Here is a 27,757-nt window from a genome sequence, read left to right on the forward strand (position 1 = left end):
ATGGGAAAAGGATCTTAAAAATTAAAAAAAAAGAGTGGATATATGTATATGTATAACTGGTTCACTTTGCTGTACACCTGAAATTAACACAACGTTGTAAATCAACTATACTCCAATAAAAATTTTTTAAAAGAGGAGATCAAAGTGAACTTGGGAGTGCAGAGGTAAGCTGCACAGGTGTCAAGGAAAAATTTAGGGATGAGTTAAGTCTGGAAGAAAGCAGAAAAATTTTATCGACCAAAATAAAACAATATTTTTTAAGCCCCTCATATCTCCCTGAGGTCAGTCTGTTCTGTTGGTACTTAAAATGTTATCATTTCCCCATTTTGTTGTTTCCTGGAGTGAGGAGACTGATTTGCTGCCCAATAAACTCCCTTGTCCTCCTTATGCAATAAAGGAAATCCTGACTTAAACACACAGTCACAGAGCAAGTTAATTTTCTTAAGTCTTAGGGTTGAGCTTCCTAAAATACAGTTAAAGTATTCATCCTTAAAGATTCTTTTTCTTTGAATCTTAACAACAAAACACTCTTATACTTAGAAACTGAGGAGAGAGACGGAGAGGAGGAGGGAGAGACAGAAAGAGAAAGAATGGATTCATCCAAATCGTCTGCATCACAAAGCACAGGTAAAATTTGCAACTAGCCCGTTCCTTTCGTAGATCTTTTTGTGGAAGAGATGTTAAATACGTTGGGGATAGGACAATAGAAAATATCCAGTAGAGTAAAAGAGGAGAGACAGAGAGTGAAAGAGAGGAAAATAAAAGAGGATGGTTAGAAGACTAGATGTTACACCGGATTGCTGGACATTGAGTTTAGGGAGAGCCACCCTTTCCATAGTTCATTGTGTCCCATTGGGCAAGTCACTTCACATCTCTGCAACTCACTCTCCTTGTAGGTAAAATGTGTGTTGGGAGGGAGGAGGAGAGGAACTCCTAGATCATCAGTGTTTTATCTGACTCACTTACAAAGAACTTGGTAAAAGAGACACTGAAAAGAGGAGAGCAGGAGAGAGACAGGAAAATCAGGGAAGAGGGAGAGGGAGAAAGAGAGAGAGAAAAATAGGGAAAGAAGGGGAGAAATCTGGGAGAGTTAGAAAGGAAAAATTGCACATCTATCCAAGTCTATGAGTCAGAGTCTTAAAGTTTGTAACGAATTACTCCAGTGGTTGTATAAGTGTGGTCCCCAGGCCAGCAGCGTCCTCAGCTCCTGGGAACTTGTTGGTTCCACACCAGCTCTACTAAATTGTTAACTCTGGAGGTGAGGCCCCACAATCTGTGTTTTAACAAGCCCTCCAAATGATTCTGATGCATGCTGAAGTTTGAGGATTACTCAATATAGACAATGCAAGTGGAAGGAGATAAGCAGGGTAATAGGAATTTCTTATATCTCTTTTGTAGATTTTAAGGGAAGATTGACCATGTCTATGTCTTTCTCCAGAAAGAGGATGCTTCTCTTCCCAGGTGTTCTTATGGACCGTTGCTGGGCTCTGCATCTTGCTGCTGAGTGCCTGTTTTATCACCAGATGTGTTGGTGAGTTCTGAAGGTCAAATTCAAGTTCCGTGGTGAATATTAGGAGTGAATTCTTCCTTGTTGCCTGTAAGTTCTCTTCTCCCACAAAGGGTATTTCTATTCCAATTTTCCCCCTATTTTTCTCAAGCCAGAAACCCCAACCAGTATAAAACTGTTAGCAAATTTCAGTGACCTGTGACACATTTTTCACGGTAAGCCAGCTTTTATCTCCTTAGTGGCCCTGAGTCCCCCACCCACACCCCCGTACCCTTGTCATTAGTGTAACCCTGCTCTGAGATCCTAGCCAGAGGCACAACAAATCACTTCTTGGAACGAAGGTTTGAGAGGTTAGACTTGGCATAAGAGAGAGCACAAACACATTTGTTTTCTTTGGGTCTTTGGGCATGAAAAGAAGTACGTTTATTTTCACAAATCAGGAAAACCATGAAATGTGAATTCTCTCTTCTTTCTTTGAGTAAGTAAACCTCGGTTCCTCTCCATGCTGAAGGAAAAGTAGATAGTAAGGAAATATCATAATTATTGGTACTTTTATAACTACAGAGATGACATAATGTATTTTTATCAAGAGTAATGAACATTAACTGTGCCCCTTTCCTTACAGTGACATATCACACCTTTCAGCTCTGTGATGAGAAAAAGTTCCAGCCACTCGAGGATTCCACGGAGTTCACCTGCTACAATGATGGATTAGGTATAATTGTCCTCAAATTTGAACAGCTAAATTTACACATCAACATTTTCTGGCTTCTAGATTGATTGGGGGATAAACAAAGTAGTCGAGTTAGGTCCTGTCTTTTAAAAGCAAAATGCAAAATCTTGCCTGTACTGTCAGAGAATAATGAGGAGTTGGTAAGAGGAGAGGAATAAAACTTTGGAAGTGCAATTAGCATTGGGGCAGGACACTTTGCAGACATTAGAGCAAACTTTTAGAATAAATTTGAGGTATATATCTGAAGAATTAATCTAGAAGTGGAAGGTGTTATTCCCAGAAGTGCACTTTTTGTTTTCATTCATCACCTGCTTCCAAAATGAGGTGAAGGAGAAAAAAATGCATGGAGTAGGGAATTTGGAAATACCTCAGAGGTATGCTCCCTATACTCCTGCATATATTCCTGATCCAAGTCTCAGCAAAATTCTACATGACAGTAGAAAATGACTTCCTTCTGTGGGCCATAATTTCCTTACCATTAAATTGAGAGAGACTGTACTATTTATTTTTAATATTTTTAATAGATTTTTTTTTTTTTTTTTTTTTTTGCGGTACGCGGGCCTCTCACTGTTGTGGCCTCTCCCGTTGCGGAGCACAGGCTCCGGACGCGCAGGCTCAGCAGCCATGGCTCACGGGCCCAGCCGCTCCGCGGCATGTGGGATCTTCCCGGACCGGGGCACGAACCCATGTCCCCTGCATCGGCAGGCGGACTCTCAACCACTGCGCCATCAGGGAAGCCCTTAATAGATCTTTATTGGATTATAATTGCTTCACAATACTGTGTTAGTTTCTGTTGTACACCAAAGTGAATCAGCCAAGGCATACATATGTCTCCATATCCCCTCCCTCTTGAGAATCCCTCCCACCTTCCATATCCCACCGCATCATTAGGTCATCGCAAAGCACCCAGCTGATCTCCCTGTGCTATGCTGCTGCTTCCCGCTAGCTAACTAGTTTACATTCAGTAGTGTGTATATGTCGATGCTACTCTCACTTCGCCCATCTTCCCCCTCCCACCACGTGTCCTCTAGGCCATTCTCCATGTCTACATCTTTATTCCTGCCCTGCAACTAGGTTCATCAGTACCTTTCTTTCATTTTCTTTAGATACCATATATATGCATTAGAATACAGTATTTGTTTTTCTCTTACTTCACTCTGTGTGACAGACTCTAGGTCCATCCACCTCACTACAAATAACTCAATTTCGTTTCTTTTTATGGCTGTGTAATATTGCGTTGTATATATGTGCCACATCTTCTTTATCCATTCATCTGTCAGTGGACATTTAAGTTGCTTCCATGTCCTGGCTGTTGTAAATAGAGCTGCAATGAGCAATGTGGTACGTCTCTTTTTGATTTATGGTTTTCTCAGGGTATATGCCCAGTAGTGGGATTGCTGGGTCACATGGTAGTTCTATTTTTAGTTTTTTAAGGAACCTCCATACTGTTTTCCATAGTGATTGTATCAAGTTACATTCTCACCAACAGTGCAGGAGGGTTCCCATAAACTTCAAAGACTTAAATTCTATAAATCTAAGAACTGTAGCCCATCTGGACAACCAGTTTGGAGATTCTGTGGAGGGTACATTGTTTGGGCAACATGAGAGGTGGCTGCTTAGAGGTCACTCAGATAAAATGCATAATTTTCCTCTGAACTTGGAAGTCTATGAACAGATAATAGGGTTCCATGTCAGTAGCATAACAGGGATTCCAAGGCTTCGGACGATAAATGAGGAACTTTATGGGCTCAGAGGAAGGTTTCTGTTATCTTACCCAGTTCTGTAACTTACCCAGTTCTGTGGGGACTCTCACAGAAACTTCTCTCCTTCTAGGTTCAGTCAAGAATTGCTGTCCATTGAACTGGGTACATTTTCAATCCAGCTGCTATTTCTTTTCCACTAACACCATGACCTGGACAGCAAGCTTAAAAAACTGCTCGAGCATGGGAGCTCATCTGGTGGTTATCAACACACAGGAGGAGCAGGTAGTTGGAGTACAGCTTCCTCCAGTGCCAATGAAACACCCTTCACAGGACACATCCCTTTTCCCATACATGTGTACTGTATTTGGCCCACAGTTACTATTTGTTAAGTGAATTTACTGAAATACATGCTGTTCTTACCATTTCTGTAAGTCAATACCAACTTTATTTTCATTACTAGAAGAAACTAGAAAAAAAGGAACTTCCATGTTCAGTTCCTTAATTAGTAAGGCAGGAAAAAAGAGGGTTGGGACTTCATTTTAGAATGACCAGTATGTTTATAAACATGTGAAAGGGGGCAAGCAAAATGTCCATTATCTTTAAGCCATGATTTGTAACGTTTTGGGCTACCAATAACAGTAGACAAATTTTGACTGTGTTACTGAGAACCTCCTTCTCTGTTGAAGGTTCTTTTTCATTGGTTTAATTTTATGTTATGTTTTACCACAGTAAACAAATCAGGAGGTAATCCTCTATGATCTTACCACTTCAGGCCCATTTTTCTGTCATCTCTAGTCTAGATCCCACTTTATTTCTTTTAATAACAATTACGTTCAACATTTGCTCAGAATTGGAATAATTGATCTCCTCATATTTTGTGTGTATCTTCCATAGGAATTCCTTTACAGTATGAAACCTAAAAGGAAAGAGTTTTATATTGGACTGACGGACCAGGTGACTGAGGGTCAGTGGCAATGGGTAGATGGTACACCTTTCACAAAGTCTCTGAGGTAACTTCCTTCTTGTAGTAGAATTATAACACTAGCCCAAATTGTAAAGTTAGACCACCGTTGAGGAGAGTCCTCAGAACTTCCTTCTGGTCCAGGAGGTATATTCAAGTCCATTCTTGGTGATATTAGATGCAAGAAGGGAAAGAGCTGATGTAGAAGACAGAAAAGAGAAGTACAAGGACCTACTGCTCCCATCTCCTAGAACTAGCTCAAGAATAAAGGGGAAATAAGAGATGAAATGAGAAGAGGCTTAGAATTGTGAAATAACTCATTGGAAATGCATGCAAGAAAAAGAGTGGAATTCGTAGTCTCATGCCCACAAACTGCAGTCAATGAGACAAAAACAGTGATTTGAGAAAGACAGCAGATTCTTATGGAGTGAAAGTAGGATGCTCTGATCCTTTAACACATCGTTTCACTATAGCACTGTAACATGACTGAAGTATGCGCCTCAGTTAATACAAACTCTGTAGAATAAGGGAGCAAACACGATATATGAGTATGAAGGAAACAAATCCATCAGGATATCAATCCTTCCCATAACATCTCATTCTGGATCTAAAGCCATGAGACATCATCGCAGAACAGCAAGTCAGAAAGATCCAGTTTAACTTCACTGTTCACAAACTCTGTGACTTAGAGAAATGGTTTAGCTTTTCTGAGATTCCTCTTCTTTATCAATAAGAGATTATAATCCCTGCCTCACAAAATTGTTGTGAAGTTAAACAACACAAGTGTAATTTGCCTAGTTTACAGGTCACTTTACCTCTTGTAAATCTCCCATGTCTCTCTCTTTCAGCTTCTGGGATATAGGAGAGCCCAACAACATAGTAACAGTGGAGGACTGCGCCACCGTAAGAGACTCTTCAAATCCAAGGCAAAACTGGAATGATATGCCCTGTTTCTTCAATATGTTTCGGATTTGTGAAATGCCAGAAAGAAATAGTTGAACAGAGAAAAATCACCAAGACAGAAAGCACAACGTAAACGTATAAGTGAGAAGGAACAAGCGATAATCACAGCCGCACAACTCCAACATAAGTGTGCATTGCACTTTATAAGGACTTCATAAGTGTTTTTTGCTTTGATGTAAATAAAAATACATCGTTTTGAATGTTATAATTCATGATATTGACAGAAGTGCATTTTTCTCTACATCAGTCTCAGGATTTCTCAGAATTTACCAAGCTTCTCTAGCAATGTTGTGGGTGGCGGGGGAAAGGAGTATTTCTCCTTTTGGTACATTTGCTTCAGTTATGAGTATTTGTAAGAAAATACAGGGACACAGAACAAGCACCAAATCCAGCAAAGAAGAGGATTTTGGAAAGTGCCTTGAACAATTCGAAATCAGGCTCTGTGTCATGTCTTCTTTTTAGTTCCTGAAAGGTCTGTCTTTTCTTTTCAATTTCATCCTGTTTTTCACTCCCTACCTAAGCATATCTCCTATGTTCTCCTATATAATAAGTAGGAAACTTCTTCAAGTCATGAAACGTATTCCTGCTTAAGAGACTGGTATGGACTTTCCGGCCAAAGGCATTCACTGCACCTTCTTAGAAAGATTATGCTAACCTTCAGCTCCAAAGAGACTGTCATCCAGTCTACTCATCTCAGAAACTCCATTTCCTCTCTATTCTCTTCCATTGACTAACTGGATCGCACCCAAATGTATCTATTGCTCAGCCAGAACCAGAGTCCAATAGTCAAATTATTCTAAGACAACAGTCAACCTGACACTTTCCTGTCTCAAGCCTATCCATTTATTGCATAATATTCTATCAATACTGACAAGATTATTCAAGAATATATAAATAACATGGAAGCTTTTATAACCATGTTTCTTGCACACAGCACCGTAAAGAGACCCTTGAAATCATTGGAATTAACGCGTAATCACTGAATGGGAAAATTCAACTGAACAAGTGAAAATAATATATTAGCTTTCTTTTTTTTTTTTGCGGTACGCGGGCCTCTCACTGTTGTGGCCTCTCCCGTTGCGGAGCACAGGCTCCGGACGCGCAGGCTCAGCGGCCATGGCTCATGGGCTCAGCCGCTCCGCGGCATGTGGGATCTTCCCGGACCAGGGCACGAACCCGTGTCCCCTGCATCGGCAGGCTGACTCTCAACCACTGCGCCACCAGGAAAGCCCTATATATTAGCTTTCTTTATAAACATTTATTTCTCTTAGGCATAAGTGACAATCTGTGGTTTTGAAATCACAAAAGTCATTCAACCTGAAAGTAATCCAATAAAAATATCTTCAACTTTCTAATTTCTTTTTTTCATCTCATAAACATCAATGAGGAAACACTGAAAAACATGTGGACATTTTTTTGTTCATTATTGTTGTATTTTAGGTGGCTATAATTATCTTACATTTTACATCAATATTGAAAGATATAAAAATATTAATGTATATTATTTCACCATTTATAATTTAAGTTATACAACTAACTCTGTCTTCAAAGCTTGGCAAGAAAAGAAACAATTGTTAAGGGTTTATTTGCTAAAGTAAAGATCATTAGAACCTAAATTATTTATCAGGAAAATTCTTCTTTGAGAAGGAAATCATCCAGTTGAGACTGTTTTTAAATATTGTATTTTATAGGACTACATAAATACTTAGGCACTGGAAAACCCAAAAAGTTGCAAAAAATAAAGAGTAATTAATCGTTCATATTCCCAAGACCATATTCCCCGAATAAACCACTGTTATGACTTAAATACTATTACCATTGGGGTCCCCAATTTTTTAAAAAAGAAAAATCACTGTACTACATCTCATAGAAATGATACATATTTATTATTAAAAATTCCTACAGAGCACAATTGTATAAAGATGAAAGTGGAAAAAATTCAAATCCCAAGTTCATATAGTTAGAAATCATACAACAGATGAGACTTTTAAAACATTAATTTTACTTGAATTTAACAAATAAAAAAATTGAGGTGAAATTTAAGAATTCTTGAACTTCAAGAATTTTATAGGCCTTATAGATTACCACAAAACATTTTTTCCTGAAGGGTCCCTAAAAGAAAAATGATAAGGAATCAAGTAAAATGTTCTTCTTGCTTTCCTGTTTCTTCTTCTTCCCACCCCCCTTTTCCTTTCTCAACAATATAGCCCTAAAATCATTCACTGGATGGGGCATAGCTAGGTAGTTTTTGCATGTGCATGTGTGAATGCATGGGGGGAAATATAACATATATAGATATACATATAAGAAAGCGATAATCATAGTTACTTTGAAGAGGCATTTAGGGGTTCAGGGTGGATGAGAGATTCACCTTATACTTTTATTAATGTTTTTTACTGTTTGCCTTTTTAATGCAAACAAACATTACATTTTCAAACATAAAAAGTGTTTAGATTGTTTAAGTGTTTCCAAGTTCTAGGACTACTGCAATGTCCTAAAGAAATAGGCAATTATTTTTATAAAATTACTATCAGCTGTCTTAAAGAAATTGTGAAGACTAGGAGAGGTGCCATGAGACTTGAGGATAGACTGAAAGCGACCAAGTGTGGACACAGGGAGAACAATCAGAAGGCCATTGCAATAATCCAGGTAAGAGATGGTAACTTGGTCTGTGATGGTAGCCATGGAGGGAATGAAAAATGATCAGCAGGGGGGAGAAATAGATTAGAGGTACAGATGTAGACACAGATGTATAAAATCACAAACAGGTCATATTTTATTGACAACTGAATCTTTAAATACAGTCTTATACAAATGAAAAATGGATAATATTAACTATACAAGCCTATTATCATTTACATAAATTTATTTCAACAGGTTTTGTAGATTTGTGCTATGTAATTTATGGCTAACAGTTAAAGTCACTTGGTGCTATTTCAGTTAAAAGTATCAGGTTTAAACACAGACACACACATAATCAATCAATCAATCAAACACTAATATTCCAAACTTACAAGATCACTAATTTACAGAATAAATACTGTTTTTAAAAATAGTGGTAAGGAAGTTAGGTTAAAAAGCTGTCGCTTGAAATTTTTTAGCTTGGATGCAGGAAACGTCAGCAAAATGAATGTATGTAAGAAGACAGCCTTATTCTGTTGACGTTGGATGTGACTGCTTCACAATTAAAACTACACACATCGCAAACGCATAACTTCAGGTTGTTAAAGCCATGATTTCCTTGCTAGTTTGAACTGCAGCTTTATAGCTCTAAAGAAGCTTGCTAACAATTTACATAAATGGATTGAAAATATAATTTTTTTCTGATTCAAATTAAAAACACAGAAACACTAATACAATGTTGCAAGAATAATTAAGAACTATTACCTTTTAGCCGAGAGGCCACAGCACCTCCAGTAACTCTCCCATAATACCAAAGGGAACACATTTCACTTGCTATGAAAGGTAGATCTGGGCCATAGTCCTGTTTCTGTCATACACTCGACATGTGAAGGTGAGCTCTTTGGCTTCCCAAGGGTTTTGTGTCCACAGCTATAGAATTAAAGGAGTTTGGTAAAGGTGGCCTGTAAGGGACTTTTCCACTCAAAAAGAAATTAAGTCAGCTTGAGACTCCCCACTATGGGAAGACTTTTAAAGTGGAGTAAGAAGTAAATTTTTGAAAAGGTAAATAGACTTTTTTTTCTACCTGGGCAATACCATAATTCTAGCTATTCTATTCTGTTATTCAGAAAATATTTTGCTCACGGAATTTCAATCTAACGGCATACTATTAAGAAGTCTGAAAATGAAGCATCAGACAATAAAAATGTTGCTTAAAAACTTTAAAGAGTTTGTGATATTTGGGTTAAAAACAATGATACACCACTACCAGTAGAAATATCCCACCTTTGAACTTAAAGAGCTAAGAATTGGAGCAGAGGAAACAACGACTTATAGATTTCACCATTCAAGCTACTCTTAGATACGTTAATCAATACACACTAACTGAAAAGTAAATACCTTGAAATACTATCAAGAAAGCAAAGTTAATGAAAATTGATTCTCACAGAAAAATATGATTTTTTCCACCAAAACACTACACAAAAGCACATTATCTTGAATGAATTAAAGAAGAATAACGAAGGCCATCATGACTGAAAATGTTCTATGACTGAGAATGTTTTCTCTGTTCCCACGATGCATGTACATTCTTCCCTAGTCTAATTGGTTCTTCTTTTCTGTCCTCATAACAGGGACCCCTTCCTAGGCTTCTTGTTGAATGCTGCTCCAGGTGTCTTACAAATGCTACTCGTCTTAAAGTCACAAGGAAAATCATTCCAGGCCCATTTGTCTTTGTCATTAACAAAGACAAGACATTTTTCTTTCTGGTAGTTGTTGGGTTCACTCTCGTGCCAGAATCTGAAATGTGTGTGTGTGTGTGTGTGTCTATACATGTTGGGTGTGTATGGTAGAGGCCAGAGGACAAGGCAGAGAAAATGCTCCTAGTGAAACATTTAGAGCTGCACTGTCCAACACAAGCGTAGTAGTCTACTAGTATAGAGGTTACTCAACACACAATGCTCTGTTCCGAGTAAGCTTTCTTACATTGGTATACTCCACCCCAAAATGAATTCTGCTTGCTGTCTTCTTCTCACCTTTGCCTATAAAGCTCTTTTGCCCCGGTCAGTATACTCACACCATCTGTGGGTTCAATGGTGTCTTGTCCACCCAATGCCACTGGCCTTCAAGGTTCTCATCTGTGAGTCCCAGGAAATATGAAAATCGCTATCCAAAAATTGAGTGATAATGTTCTGCATAAAAATGTGGATTTTTATAAGTATATTTGCCTTTACCAGGTGATAGCTGTTATGTTAGGAACGGAGGAAAGAAGTCAAATAAAGTACTAGTTAAGCACAAAAGCATTGGCATCAGATCTGTTTTCACATCCCGCCTCTGGCGTTTATTCCATAATGTTAACAAGTGCTTTAATTTCACCAAATCCCAGTTTTCTCAACTCCAAAAGGGATGACTCCACTATTTCATAGAGTCACTGTGAAGATTAAGTGAGATCAACTTGCAAATCACTTAGCACAGTACTTAATAGGACTGGATTTCTAGGAACTTTTTTTAAATTGCCTTCTTCAGTTGTTTGTGTATTTCATTAAACTCCATTTTATTCAGGAGCTGGTGAACCTATAGTTGCAAAGCCATGGAAACAGAATCCTCCAGGAAACCCTGCTAACCAAGAACAGAATCTGAGTCATGGTATCGTACATATATGGGAATATATTACATGAGGAAATAAATTTCAGTTCAAATTGAATTTACCTTGAGATTTTTTTTTTTAAGAATGACAACCATACTTCTGAATTATTTTTCCTGTGCTCTATTCTGAGAAGCTATTTCAATCCTGATTAGCCATTCATTTATCTACTTACTCATGAAATATTTATCAGGACCTATCTAAGTGTGCCCAGCACTGCAAAGGCCATTGGAGATGCAAAGATGCTTAAGGCATGGCTCCAGCCCTCTACAAAGTAGGACTCATTGGAACACTGAAGTGCGTGCCATGGTCACAGGATGCACAAAGTAACACGGAAGTATCTCCAAACTAGAATAGGAAAGATGGAGCAGAGAAGGTGGTCAGGGTAGTTTTCTGTAGAAAATAACACATGGATCAAATCTGGGAAGACCAGAAGAAGTTGGCCATGTGAAGAAAAATGAGAGAGGAAGAAAAGTCTTTCCAGGTAGTTGGAAGAGATGAAGCAAAGGCACAGAGGTATAGCAGAGCACAGAAATTCCTCTTTCTCTGCAAAGAGATTCAAACCAGCAGGGAAACGGATGTAAGCCTCTCAACATACCTGCTCAGCTTCTGTGCTGATGGTGGCCAGATGAGCCCCTGTCCCCATACAGTGTCTTTCACTCTGAGCCCACGTCTTGCTGTCATTAAAAACAGCAGTTGGAAAAAAAAAAAAAAAAAAAAAAAACAGCAGTTGGACTGGAAGGCTCTCCAGCCCACAAGACAGCAATTCCAGGTGACCCCTCACGTGAAAATTGAAAGGAAAATTAGTTACACCATGTATGTTATCTGTAACAGATTGCATAACTATTTCACTACCTAATATCCAACTAACATTTATGAGAATAATACCAGGATTACCAAAGTCATTCTGTCCCTCCCTTTTAAAAAATCCTGAAAATTGGGCTTCCCTGGTGGCGCAGTGGTTGAGAGTCCGCCTGCCAATGCAGGGGACACGGGTTCGTGCCCAGGTCCGGGAAGATCCCACATGCCGCAGAGCGGCTGGGCCCGTGAGCCATGGCCGCTGAGCCTGCGCGTCCAGAGCCGGGGTTCTGCAACGGGAGAGGCCACGCCGGTGAGAGGCCCGCGTACCACAAAAAAAAAAAATCACTGATCACAGATCACCATAACAAATATAATGATGAAAAGGTTTGAAATATTGTGAGAATTACCAGAACATGACACAGAGACACAAAGTGAGCAAACGCTATTGAAAAATGGCACTGATTTCCTCGATGAAGTGTTGCTACGAAACTTCAATTTGTAAAAAGCATAGTTATCTACAAAGTGCAATAAAGCAAAGTTCAATAAAATGAGGTATGCCTGTATAGACAACATTATATCACAAACTTCCAAGCTCCTAAGAGATTAGATCTGAGTTGCTCTCACCACAAAAACGAAATGACAATTACATGACAGAAGTGTTCGCTAACACTCCAATTATTGCAATGAATGTATCACATTTTGTACACCTAAACACTTACGATGTTATGTGTCACATTTTGTACACCTAAACATTTACAATGTTATATGTCAATTATATCCCCATAAAAATTAATTTTTTTAAAAAAGGAAAGGATCTCATCATTTTGCCCTTATTCTTACCATGTTACTGCAATCCTAACAGGCAGAATTAGGATAGCCAGCCAAGCAGCAGCAGAAGCAGTACTAACAGAGAATTTACCATGGCTTTGTTCTAAGCACTTTAAAGTTTTAACTGATTTTGTTCTGACAATAACTCTATAAAGTGGGAACTATTATCTTCATTTTGCATACGAGGAAACCAAGGCAAATAAGGGTTAATTTGTCCAAGGTCAAAAAGCCAGTAAGTGGCAGAGTAAAATTTTGTGCCAAGGCAGTCTGTCTCTTTCCAAATTCATGCTCATAACCACTCCTCTTTACTTCCCATTAATCACCTATTTTGGTGGGACTGGGGAGGGCGGGGTCATTAAAATCAGTAAGTGTATTCCCTATTCAAAGATTTACTTAAGTATTAAAGTCTGAAGAAAGTATTATTCTGTTCTTCATTTTCCACCTACCCAAACAGCTGTTTTTCTACATTCCCAACAAACTTTGCATCAGGTACATGTTTAGACTCCATAGATGAAATGCCCCTTGACAGTTTTCATTTATGTCTTTAGGTGTCTCCCCTGCCACCAGGAAATCTGAGCAGTATTTGCTACCACTGCGCTAGAGTTGCTAGGGGGAGCCCGTCCTCTAGTGGTCCCATGCTGATATGCAGCTAGTTAAAGCATTCACAGAAATTGCCTCAAAGACATTTTTGTACTATTAGGTGCAGTGGCAGAACACACGTAAGACAAAAGAAAATATTAAAAAGCAAACAGAAAACGTCATGGTCGGTCTTAACGCATTATTGTGTTTAACTGAGGGGATGACACTAGTCTTAGATTGATAGGGCAGAACATGAGGTCTCAAAGGACAATTATTTCACTCCTGAGATGTAGACTTCAGTATACTAGAGCTTTTTAAAAAACATACCACCCCCATTCTTAGTAACTTTCAAAAAGGGACTGAAAATGACAATTCTTATTCTGAAATAAATGTCATACGACATGGTTTCAACCATGGTTGCTGTGAAAACCATACCAAGCCTATACATTCCCCAGGCTGAAGGGACTTGCAAGTAAATGTAACCCTCTTTTTCCTTTCTTTCTCAAGAGAATATGTGATTGATGGGGAGCTCCTGAGTGTGAGTTCTAGTCACAAACCATATGTATTTTCCTCATGTACAGTTAAGAGGCAATAACAGAAATGATTTTTTTTAAAGCCAAAAAAAAGCTAAATATAACCAAGTGCAATCTTAGCCAGTTGTAAGAACTGAGATCAGACAGTAAGCTACCAGATTTATCAGCAGCTGCGCTACATGATATCCAGTTTTCCTTTTCCCAGGCCATAGCGTCTATGTACCAAAGTAAAATTTGTCTTCAATGCTACTTTCTTGGGCCCAAATATTAACGGACCCTGGAGCGTATAAATGAGACCTTCTGCAACTATAACAAAGCATATAAGGAATACTTATGTCCTGTAGCTAGGAACAATCAAAATGAGAATGAGTGAAAAAAGGAAAAACCCAACTTTCTGATTTCTAGTCCCTCTTCACTGAAATCACTGTTAATTCAACAAGTATATATTTATGGCATAAGGAAAATATTATTGAGTAGATAAAAATGAAGACATGGTCCTTATATCAAAGAGCTCACAAACCAGTGAGAATTTCAACAGCAACCCACAAAAACAAGGGAGATCACCTTTCAGACTGAGGGGATAAGTAACGTTTCACAAAGCAGCACTTTCCAGGACGGGAAGGATTTCACCAGGCAGGTAGAGAAGGGAAGGAATTCCAGGCAGAGGGAATTGCAAGCACTCAATGCCCATGCTGCTGATGGCATCTGCAGAACGACTAGTGTGCGGGAGCAGACTGAGTGAAAGGGAAAACTGAGAGCTGAGGATGAAATGGTACTTTGGACTTTAATCTGTAAGCAAAGGAAAATTATTAAAGGTAATCAATGAGTAGGGGAGGAAAGGGCATGAGCAGGGTTTGGTTTCAGGAAGGTTATTCTGGTGTCAACACGTAAGCTGAACTAGGCCTGAGAAAGCTGGAGACAAGCCAACTACCTAGAAGGTTATCGGAATGGAGGAAGTGAGGAGTAATAAAAGCTCACATGACAACCGTGAAGGCAGATGTCAATGTCTAAGCAAGGGGGTTGAGCTGGAAAAATTATCACCTGCATCTTCTACCCAAAAAACCCCCCTGCAGTTTAGGATACATGTTTATCCACGATAGTGCCTCACAACCTCAGTAATGACAAGAAAGGCCACGGTTGGGGAAGCCATCCAAGCCCTTCCGTGGGAGGGCGAATGGGGGACGTGTATCAGAATCTCTGGAGAGAGCAGTGTTATTTTAAATTGAAAACAAAAAAAGAGAGAGAAAAAAAAAAAGAAGTACCCATATCATTCTGATTCATCTCCTGTGACAATCACTGAATGAGAACTCCAAGATCCTTCTGGCTTCCAAAGTCTATGACTCTCACTTTAGTTCTATCTCATGCATTGATTCCCTTCATTTATGTTGACCATAGTTCTGGGATATGAAAGGTGGCCTAGATCACAAAGATAATTTGAAGCAAATGAAATTAACTGTACCAGCAAATAAGTAATAAATACAAATGATCTCGACAAGGAGCCTCTGTGTGTTTAGAAACATGAGGACAGAGGTCTAGCCTTAACTTCTTAAAACCTCCATTTCTTGAAAATGAGTAATAGACATAAAATGTCCTTTTATTACCTACTGGCCACCTATATTGGGTCAATTAAATAAAAAAGATAATGAAACAGGCAAATAGAAAGATAAAAGACACACCACCTCTTTCCATATTTTTAATTACCATTATTGCACCAATACAGCATACATATGCTCTATATACATACATCTGAAACTTCATTTTCAATTCTTCAGCAATTCAAATACATAATATATTATCATCTTGAGAATACAAAGAACACAACATAGAGGAAGATTGAGAAAATAGGCTCCCAGCAGTTAGTCACTAGTGATTCTATAGGCTTTCCTTTTAGTGTTTTCTATCGGAATTTTTAAATGTCCTGTCATGGCTCTGCAAGAATAGAGCTGCCTGGAACGGGAAGCAATGAAAAAAAAAAATGGACCCAAAGTTAAAAAGAGTCAAGAAGGAAATCCAAGAGAGAGAATCTATTTTGAAACTAAATATAAGGACTTCCTTCAGCCAGAGGGTACACATCCAAATAGGTGCTAAGGGAAGAAGGGAGATCCTCCCATTTCACTCTCAGAATTGCCCCTTAGCAGACAATTGCCCCTTAGCAGAACTGGTGCCAGTTCATCTAAGAGCGGGACCCCTTCACAGCATTGTAAAAGGAATGGTGGGCAGAGAGAGGGGAAGTGGTGGGGGGCAACTTGCTTCTGAGATACTCCTGGTGATGGGTATTGCAGCCGTCGTTTGGGCAAAACCTACCACGATTAAAGTCATGGCTCTCCAGCTTGCTTCATAAATGATGGTACATGTAATAGCAGCTTTCTGTTGAAGAGCTGGTGGACTGAAAAAATAAATGTGTATGAAAAGGAGCCAGATACCCAGGCAGCAAGGCAATGTGGGTACTGAACAAGAGTTAAGTGCTTTCAACCTCTCTGCTCTACAAATTAGGTTTAAAAACTCTAAACCCTTTAACTTTAGGACAAATAATGGGGCCATTACAAAGTAACACTGTGCTTCAAATGCAGCAACTAGATGGAGCTGCAAGAAAGTAACTGCTTCTCTAGAAAATAAGTAGGGAAACATAGTCCCTTGAACCTCCTTCACCCGAGAGACACCTGCTGATCAGAGATGCTGCACTAGTCAACAAAAGGAGAGTGGGGTGCCACCAACACAACCCTCTCGCCACAGGACGACACATGTAAACGCACTAGAGGGTCAGGGGGCTGCACCCAGCACTGGATGTTCACTGAATAAGACAAGCCTGAGGGAGGATATATAGCAGAGACCCAGGAAACAGGTCATTCTTCACACCTACCCCTATCAAAATTCTGAATCTGTAAACACTGTGATCAGTCTGTCCATTTTTAGAGTCTTCAGTTAATGGAAAAGGAAGTTCTGAGGGTTTTGTCTCCCCTGAAATTGCTAAACAGAGCTTCACAAAGAGGCACACAAGGGTCATGAGATGATTCTGAAAGAAGTTAAAGAATTTAAAGATGGAGAAAATTTTACAGATGTTGGAGGTTATTTCCCCACCAAAGAGACCCCGGCCTTTAGAGCCCTGCAATAGCCACAAGTATCATAAGACTCACTATTCCCCTGCCCTGATAGTGAACAGGAGATAAGAAATACTTTCTTGGCTGTACAGCAAGGAACAACACCGGGGAGTGACACACCAGCCTGAACGCAATGGAGAAGCTATGAAAACAACCGTTCAGTAATTTTGGTTCTGGGGAGGGAAGGGGTTCCGAGCTCCCCTCACAGATTGGTGCCCTCAAGGTCATTTTGATTCTTCAAGTCTGTCCTTAACATCCTGCCAGTGCTCCTCAGAACTGGACCCAGTTGGATGGCTGTGGTGCCTGGTTTGGAACAGAGCTGCAAGACAGAACAGAGAGATAGCCAAAGGCATGTTAGGATAGGGACTCCACCCTTACTAGTAAGAAATTTCTGCCCAGAATTCCTGAAACTATACTTCACAGCAATTCTACTTATTAAGGCCTGAGATATTCCACTCAAGCTTCATGCTACAGCTCTGTTATCCCACCATCCCCAGCACTCCTATACTTCCTTACCTAGAATTCCTGCTGAAGACTCTATATGACCTACAAATGCCCTGCTTTCCCAGATCAGAGACTTCATTTGACTGTACATACATCATCGATACCCTGGTTGAGAGTATGCTGGTTTCCCTATGCTAATACCTGGATGCAGTGCTAAAGTCACCCCACAAGTCATTGCTTGCAGAAACTGGAGCTGGTGCTGGTGTCGTTACAGGAGCAGGAGAATCCAAATCTAAAAGGATATCTGAATACAAGGTAAGAGAAGAAATAAGAAAAGGGGAAACCTAATAAAAATTTTAGAAACAAAAACTTATGTTCACACAGAAACCTATACGTAAATGTCCACAGTGACTTTGTTTGTAACAGACAAAAACTGGAAACGACCCAGATGCTTTTCCATGTGTGATGATTAAACATACTGTGGTATATCCATACCATGGAATACTACTCAGCAACAAATAGGAACAAACCGTTGATATATACAACTTGATGACTCTCAAGGGAATCATCCTGAGTGGGAAAGGTCAATCCCAAAGGTTATATACTATATGGTTCCATTTATGTAACATTCCTGAAGTGACAAAATTAGAGATGGAGAACAGATTAGTGACTGATTGTTGAGGGTTAGGGATCGTGGGGAGAGGCAAAGAGGTGTGGCTATAAAGGGCGACACAAGGGATCCTTGTCGTGGTGGAACCGTTCAGTATCCTGACCATGGTGGTGGATCCAGGAACCTACACATGATAAAACTGCACAGAACTACAGCCGACCCTTGAACGACATGGGTCTGAACTGCATGGGTCCACTTACGCAGGGATTTTTTTTCAATAAACACTCACTACAGTACTAGGTGATCTGTGGTTGGCTGAATCTGCAGATTCGGAACCGCAGATACAGAGGGACAACTATGAAGTTATACACAGATTTCTGACTGCATGGGGGGCGCGGGTGAGCAGGGAGGAAGTGGGCAGTGCACCTGAGCCCTGCACTGTTCAACGGTCAACTGCACACACAAATGAGAATACGTAAAAATGACGAAATCTGGACTTCCCTGGTGGCGCAGTGGTTGAGAATCCACCTGTCAATGCAGGAGACATGGGTTCGAGCCCTGGTCCGGGAAGATCCCACGTGCCGCGGAGCAACTAGGCCCATGCTAAACCTGCACTCTAGAGCCTGCAAGCCACAACTACTGAAACCTGCGTGCCTAGAGCCCATGCTCCGCAACAAGAGAGGGCACCGCAATGAGAAGCCCACACACTGCAATGAGGAGTGGCCCCCGCTCGCCGCAACTGGAGAAAGCCCGTGCACAGCAACAAAGACCCAATGCAGCCAAAAAAAAAAAAACAGACGAAATCTAAGTAAGATGAGGAGATGGTCTCAATGTCAATTTTGCAAAATGTTGAGGGTAACTGGGTAAAGGGTATGTGGGATTTCTTTGTATTATTTTTTACAACTGCATGTGAATCTACAATTATCAAATTTAATTTTAAAAAATAAAAATAAATAAACCTTAGATACTATCCTCAGTGCCTTCTGGCAACACTTACCAAAAGAAGTAGCCTGTAACCACTTTTACCTCAAAAATTCCAGAAGGAGAAGGTTTGCTCTTAGCAATCAATTACAAATGATTAATGATATAATTTAAAACTTAAATTATATTAAATTATAATTAAATAATTAATGATATAACTTAAAACTCCCAGATTCTAATACCAGGTTCTCTAATCTTAGGAAAATTCCTTCCCGAGTTCTAATTTGTCATCCTTTAAATGGAAGTAACTATATCTTTTTTCCCACCAGACAGTAAAGAAAAACGAAAATGTACTCATAAACACAGATGTCGTCTCATTTCCTCTCAGGGCCCTTGTGAAGAAATGGAACGGATTAAGAAGTGACATTCACTGAATGGCTACTATACTCCAAGAACTGGGCTAGGTGCCACCACATCATTTCACCCTCACAGTCTTGGGGTAGTTTTACATCTCCATTTTACAGGTAAGGATACTGAGACTCAAAGAAATTAAATAATGTTACCCAACACATTCAGATAAAAAGTAGCAGAGCCATGACCAAAATCTTGTCCCATCTGACTCTCAGGTCCACTAGCATCTCTCTCACAAAGGTACAATGAAGGAAACAGTCTTCTCAATATCTACTCATTTTCGGCCAAAGAACCACCCAGAACCATGACTCTCAGCTCACTAAAAAGCTTCAGTACCTTGCTAGAGAGAGGTTTCCAGAATCACCTTGTCAGTGTCAAGTGCCATTTAACAGCAAAACCATCGACACTCTCCTTGGCAAATAGGAGTTAAACCCTAAGTTAAACTCTAAGATATGATTTCTCAAGGTTAAAGTGCTAGAGACAGTTACCTGCATCAGTACCTCCATGACTGGATTTTGGTACGGGCGGTGGAGTGACATGATTGCTGATGGCAACTGAGGAGGACGGTGGAGGAATTGTGACTCTGCCTCCAGGTGGGGGTGGGAGTAAGCTTAGGCCCCCAGCTGCTGTAGTCTTGGGCCTAGAAGCACCTCCTTTCTTGGTTGTGATGTTCTACAAAAGAAAAAAAAGCAGCAGAGTGAGAGAAAGAAAAAGAATAAGTCACAGGCTTATGGAAATACAAGGAGGGGTGGGGGAAACCATACTCACCCCAATACTCAACTTGATGGTCTGCCCCTCCTTGAAGCCCAGATCCAACTTGGGACGATTATCCATTTCCTGAGATTCTCTGGAAATCTCAGATTCCTGCTTTACCCACCTGCAGTAAAAGAGTAAGTTATTTTAATTGGGATTCCCTGAAAGCGGAGTCTGACACACAAATTTGAGTGTAGCTTATTTATGTGAAACATGATTCCAGAAAGTAGAGTAAGGGAACATGAGATGTGAGAAAGGAAAGGAAGAAAAGCCAAGAGAGGACAACTGGGGTTCAATACCGCTGAGGAACCATTCAAAATGCATATTAAACTTGTCCCTCCAAAAGAGGGCACTCAGCCACCAATTCCCATCCCCCACGGTTGAGGGCGGCCCCTGAGGGGGTGTTAATTCCTCAGTCCTTCCAGGTTGCCCCCCTTGCTAACTGGGTGGCCTTCCACAATTTCAGGAAGTCCTAAGGCAGAAAAGCCTGCCCTTGAGGTAGGAAGCCGACAGTGTGCATGGTGCTGTCTACCACAGCTGAGCCACAATCGAATGGGCTGAAGAAATACTGCAACAGGCACAAAACATGTCAGCTACGTGGAGTAACAACACTGGCACATAACTCCCCACATAGCTCACAGACAGCCCTGCTGTTACTGTTATGCCTCCCTCAGCCACCTAAAAGCAAGGGCAGGGCTTCCCAGGTGGCGCAGTGGTTGAGAGTCTGCCTGCCGATGCAGGGGACGCGGGTTCGTGCCCCGGTCTGGGAGGATCCCACATGCTGCAGAGCGGCTGGGCCAGTGAGCCATGGCCGCTGAGCCTGCGCGTCCGGAGCTTGTGCTCCGCAACGGGAGAGGCCATAACCGTGAGAGGCCCGCGTACCGAAAAAAAAAAAAAAAAAAAGCAAGGGCAAATTCCCCAGAGGCATAAACAAAAGCCCCATCTCAAACCACTGTACAAGGGATTAAAAACATATCCTAGCTATAAGGAAAGGATAGAATAGATACAAATATAATTTAAGAAAACAGAGTGAATGGGAAGATTTATATTCACGTGAACTAGTTTACCAAGTAAAGAAACCAGGAGGTAAAAGAGATAGTGCCCACTCAACTGAGGGGCAGTATTCCCCAAACATTTAACCTGGTAAATAAAGACAAGCTTCACTCACTTGAAGTGATCTTGCAAAGAGACATTAAAGTCAAAGGCATCACCCCGATCTGAGAAGCCAATGCCAATGAAAGCACTACGCCCTGTGAAAAAGACAGGAATCTTCAGAACAGGAAGTATCCCTTAGCGCAAACTCTATCCAATGAAAATATCAATGTAATATTTACCCTAACTAGATAACATCTGTGAATGTGAAATATTTTCTCCTGGACCAGGGATCGGCAAACTGCATGCAGCCCATGGGCCAAATGCTGCCAGAGCTTGTTCCTGTAAATAAAGTTTCACTGGAACAAAGGCACACCAGTTTGTTTACATACCACCCATGGCAGCGTTCACATTACATCAACAGAACTGAGTAGTTGCAAGAGATCATTTGGCCCACAAAACCTAAAATATTTATTATCTGTGTATTTACAGAAAAAATTTGCCAGCCTCTGATTGGAGAAAAGACGATTGCCATAAACACAGATGATGTAAGATAGTCCCACAAAAAACCACCACAACAATGAACAGGCAATATGTGTCAATTCTTTGGTTAGATAAACATTTTGATTTATTTACGTCTACTTTTAATAACCACATCTTGAAACTTGTGCTCATATCTATTACAAACATGTTAATCCTTCTCCTTTAGCAACTAGAGTTAACTCCAGACAAAGGGGAGGAAAAATTTAGTAAACTGAAGTAAGATAAATGCATTGGGGCACACTTCTGTTGAAGTGCATTAACTATTTTCCTAATCTCAACCCATTCAAAATCCCTGATCCCTTACCAGTACCATCCTGGATCCGGATTACAAAGTAGCGGCTGGAATCTGTCACTGTCTCCACAGCAATACCAGGATATTGTTCTACTGGTGCTTGAGCAAAGAGCTCCCCTGACAGGTAAGGAAAAGACTTCTTTGAGCAAAGGAAGCAAAATTTAAAACTCAATTAACAAGTATTTCCACGCCAGTCCCCAATTTGAAGGTATTTATGAAAGAACACCAAACCAATATCCTTAATATGTTAGAGAGTCACCAGCACAGATTACCTGAAACTTTATCCTCAAGTTTGATATAAGCAATCTTCCCTTTTGAAGTGATTCGGAGACGACCAGTCCAATCAGGTTGATCTAATTTCCAGTCAGATGCCCTAGGATAGGAAAGTGGAGAAGCCTCAGGCCTCGGGTCCGCGTCTTTAATACACTGAAAACCTACGCAGAATCATTTGCCATATTTCTATTTCCCTCTTCTGAATTGCTTACTCTTTCTACGTATTAAATAATCAAAAGACCAACTCATGATTCTCTCTATACAGATGCCTCATGTTACACACTGTCCAAAGCAAACAGAAGAAATCTTACTACGTAAGTCCAAAAAGCATCAATAAAAGTAAAAAGTACAAAAAAAAAAGCAATTTAAAAATTTATCACAATGACACTATTTTATATAGTACCGTAGATGGTATTTTATATAACAGTGTTTTGCTGATCAGGGAACAACAAGGTCTACTAAGTGAAATATATTAGGTACAGAAGTCTCCCAAATCCCTAAACATATTACCTTTCACTGAATTCAACCAATATTTACAGAGTGTATATTAAGTTGCAGGTACTGTTCTAGGTACTTGGGATACAAGAGGGAACCAAATTTAAAGCCATCATGAAGCTTTCATTCTAACAGAAGATAGATAATAAAAAAGAAGCAATAAATAAGTAAAATAATTAACATCTCAAAAGGTGATAACTGCTATGGTAAAAAGAAAATGCAGGGCTTCCCTGGTGGCGCAGTGGTTGAGAGTTCGCCTGCCGATGCAGGGGACACGGGTTCGTGCCCCGGTCCAGGAGGATCCCACATGCCGCGGAGCGGCTGGGCCCGTGAGCCATGGCCGCTGAGCCTGTGCGTCCGGAGCCTGTGCTCCGCAACGGGAGAGGCCACAACAGTGAGAGGCCCGCGTACCACAAAAAAAAAAAAGAAAATGCAGAGGCAGAAAAGGGAGATTGGGAGGGTCGTGGGAGAATGAACAGGTTGCAGCATTCAAAAGGGTGGTCAAGGTTAATAAGGCAGGCCTTATTAACAAGGTGAAATGCGAGCAAAGATGTGAAGGAAGGGACTTCCCTGGTGGCGCAGTGGTTGAGAGTCCACCTGTCAATGCAGGGGACACGGGTTCGTGCCCTGGTCCGGGAAGATCCCACATGCCGCGGAGCGGCTGGGCCCGTGAGCCATGGCCGCTGAGCCTGCGCGTCCGGAGCCTGTGCTCCGCAACAGGAGAGGCCACAACAGTGAGAGGCCCGCGTACCGCAAAAAAAAAAAAAGAAGAGGTGTGACATGATCCATGATCTCCCTTTTACTTTAAAAGGACTACTTTGCCATCATAGCAGAGATGCAGCAATATGAACACTGAAGCGGGGGATTAGTTAAGAGACTACTGTGCTAATCTAGGAGAGTCACAATGGTGACTAGGAAGAGAAAGGAGCAGAAGTGGCTAGACTGTGGATATACTTAAAGTAAGGCAGCAGGATTTTCTAATGGAATGGATTTGAGGTAGAAGAGAAAGACAGACATCAAAGATAAAATCAAGGATGCCTCCAAGGTTTTTAGCCTGAACAGATGAATTGCCAATAATTGAGATGAGGAAGGCTACAAGTAGAGCAAGTCTGGGAAGAAAGATCAGGAGTTCAGTTTTGGCTATGCTGAGTCTGAGATGTCTTACAGATTTTCAAGAGGAGATACAGAGTATGCGTTTGAATATATGAATCTGGACTTCAGGAAGGACATGTGGATTAGAGATACAATGTTCATGGAAACAGTACAAACACTGAATCCTTATGATCTGTGTTATAAATGAATCTGAATGAAATCTAAGATATTATTTAAACATGAAACAATTTTACAAAACATTGTATTTGTGAGTTTGTTTTGCCAGCAGTGTGGAAAAGGGAGGGCAAATAAAAGTTATTAATAACTCATCCCTAAAAAAACAATAAAATAAAATAACTCATCCCTTGGGAACCTAAAGACTAATACTTGCAGGTTAGGAAGGTAACAATAAAGTATATCTGAATTAAAATAATTTTCACAAGATGGTAAGCAAATGGTGGAAAGGAAGAAATGAAAATTTAAATTAGGACAAGTTCTGAATAGGATTTACAAGATAAAATCTTCGTCGCGCCCTTCTCTCTTGATGTCCCGCCTCAAAGACCCTCAAGTACCTGAATCTGATCCAGATTAGAGCAAGCTCTAGAGGTCCTTGTCTATGAAATTTTTTTAATGAGTCATTACTTATTCCACTATACCGCCATGAGCTAGACATAGTGTAAATGGGCTACTGAAAATATTAGGAACAAGCCTACGAGACACGCTTCTTTGGACAGGTTCCTAGGCTTATTTGTGTGTCTGGTGGCCAATATTTAACAAATCCTCAGTAAATGAATGGATACTCATGGCAGCAGTATCCCTCAGCCCTGAGCCTTACCTCCTCTCCCACTCCCCTGACCTAGCCTGAGGAACTCTTGGTTTTACTGATCTTTTTTTTTTTTCCAGTACGCGGGCCTCTCACTGTTGTGGCCTCTCCCGCTGCGGAGCACAGGCTCCGGACGCTTAGGCTCAGCGGCCATGGCTCACGGGCCCAGCCGCTCCGCGGCATGTGGGATCCTCCCAGACCGGGGCACGAACCCGTGTCCCCTGCATCGGCAGGCAGACTCTCAACCACTGCGCCACCAGGGAAGCCCTTACTGATCTTCTAAACCAACCTCACAAATTTTCATCTACCTTGGCAATAAATCTTATAGCAGCCATATGGAATAGGCATGAAAAGTCTACCACCTCTCTCTAAATGAAGAAATAGAAAATAACACACTAAGTAACAATCCCTAACTTCAAAGTCCAGCATTCTTTTCATTACATTAAACCACACTATAGGGTTAATACTGATTTAGCTGAGGAGGGTAATGATGAATTTTAAAAAGTTTTATAGCTTGGGAAACCATTTTCTAATCATTTATAAGTTTTGCATCAACCTAAATTCCATAAGTCTGGTCAGTGCAAGTCTGGGAAGTAACAGCTTATGCTAGGTGAATCAAAGTCAATCATTCCCTCTCATCTTAACTAGTCACTCAAAGAAAGCATTTCTCCTGCTTCCTACAAAGTCCAGTTTTTCCTTTAATGGCAGCCTGGAGAACAAATCATGCTTATAATGTAAAATGGACACAGACAAAAAAGGAGAAAAGTAATATTTATCAAGTACCTGTTCCAGGCATTATGCCCATTCTTGTGAAAATTGAGAGGATCTCACAAAGTAAGTAATATTATATCCATTTCTATAGATGAGGAAACTAAAGTTCAAAAGAGTTAAGTGACTTGCCAAAGGTAACACAGCAAATAAATGAGAATCACAATTCAAACTCAGTTCTGCTCTCTTCACTGACTAAGAGTGGTTTATGTAAAAAGCCTCTTGTACGATAAGATGTCAACAACAAGCATGGAAAACACAGAATGACAAGAAAAAGGGTAAAAGAGGAAAATTAAGAAATTGCTTTGATGGCTCAATGCAGTTAATTGACATAAGGATAAAGGATAAACCAGAAGCGAAGACAGAGAAAGCAAACGGGTGAGAGAAGCTTCAAGCTTTTAAAAAGCTTGCAGTAGAAGAAAAGGAACAGAACCTCACTTCAATGTGTATCATATCCTTTAGGAAGTCTCAACGCATAAAGTTGGAGGTCATGAGCTATCTTACCTTATTTCACAGTTCAATCAATGCTAATTTAAGTGTAATCTACTAATTTCTTTCAGTCAACATTTACAGAGTCTCCACGATGTACCAGAAACTGTGCTAGACCCTAGGAATATAAAGTTTAAAAAGACCTCAAGTTGTTCACAGTCTCGTCTGGAGAACTGGGAGACCAAACAATCAATGAGAATGCAGAAGGAAGAGCTCTGTGATAGAGACAAGCTCAGGTGTTATGGAAGCACCAAGAGCACACCTAAGCCAGAATGGAGGGTCAAGGAGGGCTCACCAAAGAAGGAGAGTTCTCAACTGACGCACACATATTAGCACCTGTGACTACCATCAAAAAGCATGTAGAGTCTTATTCATGGTCAATTTGGGGTCTGATTGAAAGCTTGAAATTACCAAAAGGTACAACCCACAGGGTCTAGTGCACAGGTCAGCAAGCAGAAAGATACTGATTTATGATGAATGAACCTCTGATAAGGAGGCAAAACACTGGACACAGGGAGAGGATAACTTTTCAGCCGAGGTAATAAGAAATGCCAAGAGGAAAATCATGATGGTGATGTGAGTCAGAGAGAGAAATCAAAACAGTATCTCATGTTTATATACTGCTTTACTGTTTTCCTAAATTCTTTTTAGGAAATTTATCTTAAATTCTTTCTCACATTTATTATATGATTTCATTTAACCCTCTAAAAACTTCTACAAGGTACGTAGCTAGAGCAGGTTTTATTACCACCTTTTTTTTTTTTCTATTTTACAGATGAGAAAACTAAGGCTTGGAAAGGCTAAGAGATTTTTCTCAAATCACACAGCTATAAAATTGCGAGGGCTCACACTCATATTTTTTAACATGCAACCCAGTGAGTTACATGTGAACTCTTTGGACTACATGACTTGGTGACTTCCTACAGCATACTCAGACCCTCCCAGTCATTGGATTACAAGGTGGTTAGTCAGCCCTCCAGTGAAAATGCTGCGTTAACGCTGGAAGTAAAAGCTATAGGCGAAGTGGAGAGAAAGGGGTAGGGAAGAAAGATTGAAAATACTATAGTAGCACCAAGAAAACACCGAAAAGAGACAGAGTGGACAACCATTGGAAAACTTACGATCATAACCTTTGCCCCCTGGCAAAAGACCGGAAAGGAAAAACCATATGGTGGATGATAAGATTTGGTGACAAGAGGGAACAGCACAAAAGACAAATTAGCTCATCCAGAGAGGGGCCAACGACACAATGATTACCCACAAACACGCACGAGGTACTGGAAATGGGGGGCGGGGACAGACAGCGAGGGGAAGATGAGGGTGACAAGCTAAAGGACGCAGGGAAGAGCGAAGGAAAGGTGACTGGCGATGGAGCAGACACGACTGGAAACGGATGAAGAGCAGAGGGGTAACCCAGAGGGATCCGGGGGAGGAGGGGTGGAAGGATGCAGGATGGTCATTTTTTTAAGCGGCGGAAACAAGGATGACAGCAGTCCAGAGTGGGGGAAGAGCAGGAGGACAGAGTGACAACAACCCAGGTGGGGAGCCTAGCAAGGTGACAACCCAGAAGTGGCAGTGGCAGGGACGGGCAGCGTGCTACTGAGGAGCAAAGTGTCAGCCCCAACCGGGTACGCGCGTGCCGCAGTACCTCGGGGTTAGTACCTGTAACCGCGGTTGGAGGCCCGGGGCGGAATCCGGTAGACGCTGACGTCGGGCTTCACACACAGAACTGACTCGTACTCCAACTCCGCCGCCATCTTGGCTCTGCTCACCGCCCAGCTG

At 40.7% G+C, this 27,757-nt stretch overlaps 3 protein-coding genes across 4 annotated transcripts; 1 reads left to right on the top strand and 2 right to left on the bottom strand.

The window, feature by feature from the left end:
• Positions 1 to 437: 437 nt before the first annotated feature.
• Positions 438 to 6,079, top strand: LOC112391950 (C-type lectin domain family 4 member E-like). Its single transcript, XM_024733533.1, has 6 exons — positions 438 to 627; positions 1,439 to 1,531; positions 2,133 to 2,222; positions 4,074 to 4,225; positions 4,838 to 4,953; positions 5,753 to 6,079. The coding sequence occupies exons 1-6, from the start codon at positions 591 to 593 to the stop codon at positions 5,901 to 5,903; spliced, it is 639 nt and encodes a 212-aa protein (XP_024589301.1). The 5' UTR covers positions 438 to 590; the 3' UTR covers positions 5,904 to 6,079.
• A 2,651-nt stretch (positions 6,080 to 8,730) lies between these two features.
• On the bottom strand, positions 8,731 to 14,081 carry LOC112391701 (C-type lectin domain family 4 member D-like). Its single transcript, XM_024733137.1, is given in 6 exon segments — positions 8,731 to 10,286; positions 10,564 to 10,654; positions 10,657 to 10,678; positions 11,729 to 11,836; positions 11,839 to 11,909; positions 14,027 to 14,081. Coding segments are annotated over 6 exon segments (522 nt in total). The 3' UTR covers positions 8,731 to 10,111.
• Positions 14,082 to 15,550: 1,469 nt separating this feature from the next.
• NECAP1 (NECAP endocytosis associated 1) lies at positions 15,551 to 27,742 on the bottom strand. 2 transcript variants are annotated; one of them, XM_024733531.1, is made up of 8 exons: positions 27,638 to 27,742; positions 22,308 to 22,408; positions 22,048 to 22,152; positions 21,277 to 21,358; positions 20,124 to 20,232; positions 19,844 to 20,027; positions 17,615 to 17,717; positions 15,551 to 17,288 (listed from the first exon to the last, which is right to left on the bottom strand). In XM_024733531.1, exons 1-8 carry the CDS (start codon positions 27,730 to 27,732, stop codon positions 17,240 to 17,242), a joined length of 828 nt encoding a protein of 275 aa, XP_024589299.1. In that variant the 5' UTR covers positions 27,733 to 27,742; the 3' UTR covers positions 15,551 to 17,239. The 2 variants fall into 2 exon arrangements, with proteins under 2 accessions (XP_024589299.1, XP_024589300.1); XM_024733532.1 differs by lacking the exon at positions 17,615 to 17,717 and having other exon boundaries at positions 27,638 to 27,738.
• Positions 27,743 to 27,757: the final 15 nt, after the last annotated feature.

The sequence above is a fragment of the Neophocaena asiaeorientalis genome, unplaced genomic scaffold, assembly GCF_003031525.2.
Source record: "Neophocaena asiaeorientalis asiaeorientalis breed wild unplaced genomic scaffold, Neophocaena_asiaeorientalis_V1.1 scaffold150, whole genome shotgun sequence".
In the NCBI taxonomy this organism is placed as follows: Eukaryota; Metazoa; Chordata; class Mammalia; order Artiodactyla; family Phocoenidae; genus Neophocaena; species Neophocaena asiaeorientalis.

Excerpts from the sequence above, each read along its gene's own strand:
- NECAP1 (XM_024733531.1), bottom strand. The coding sequence starts at position 27,732 with ATGGCGGCGGAGTTGGAGTACGAGTCAGTTCTGTGTGTGAAGCCCGAC. Across the intron at positions 22,409-27,637 it reads GCCTCCAACCGCGGTTACAG|GGCATCTGACTGGAAATTAG; the intron begins GTACTAACCCCG and ends TTCCTATCCTAG. Across the intron at positions 22,153-22,307 it reads ACTTGAGGATAAAGTTTCAG|GGGAGCTCTTTGCTCAAGCA; the intron begins GTAATCTGTGCT and ends CTTACCTGTCAG.
- LOC112391950 (XM_024733533.1), top strand. The coding sequence starts at position 591 with ATGGATTCATCCAAATCGTCTGCATCACAAAGCACAG. Across the intron at positions 2,223-4,073 it reads CTGCTACAATGATGGATTAG|GTTCAGTCAAGAATTGCTGT; the intron begins GTATAATTGTCC and ends CTCTCCTTCTAG. Across the intron at positions 4,954-5,752 it reads CCTTTCACAAAGTCTCTGAG|CTTCTGGGATATAGGAGAGC; the intron begins GTAACTTCCTTC and ends TCTCTCTTTCAG.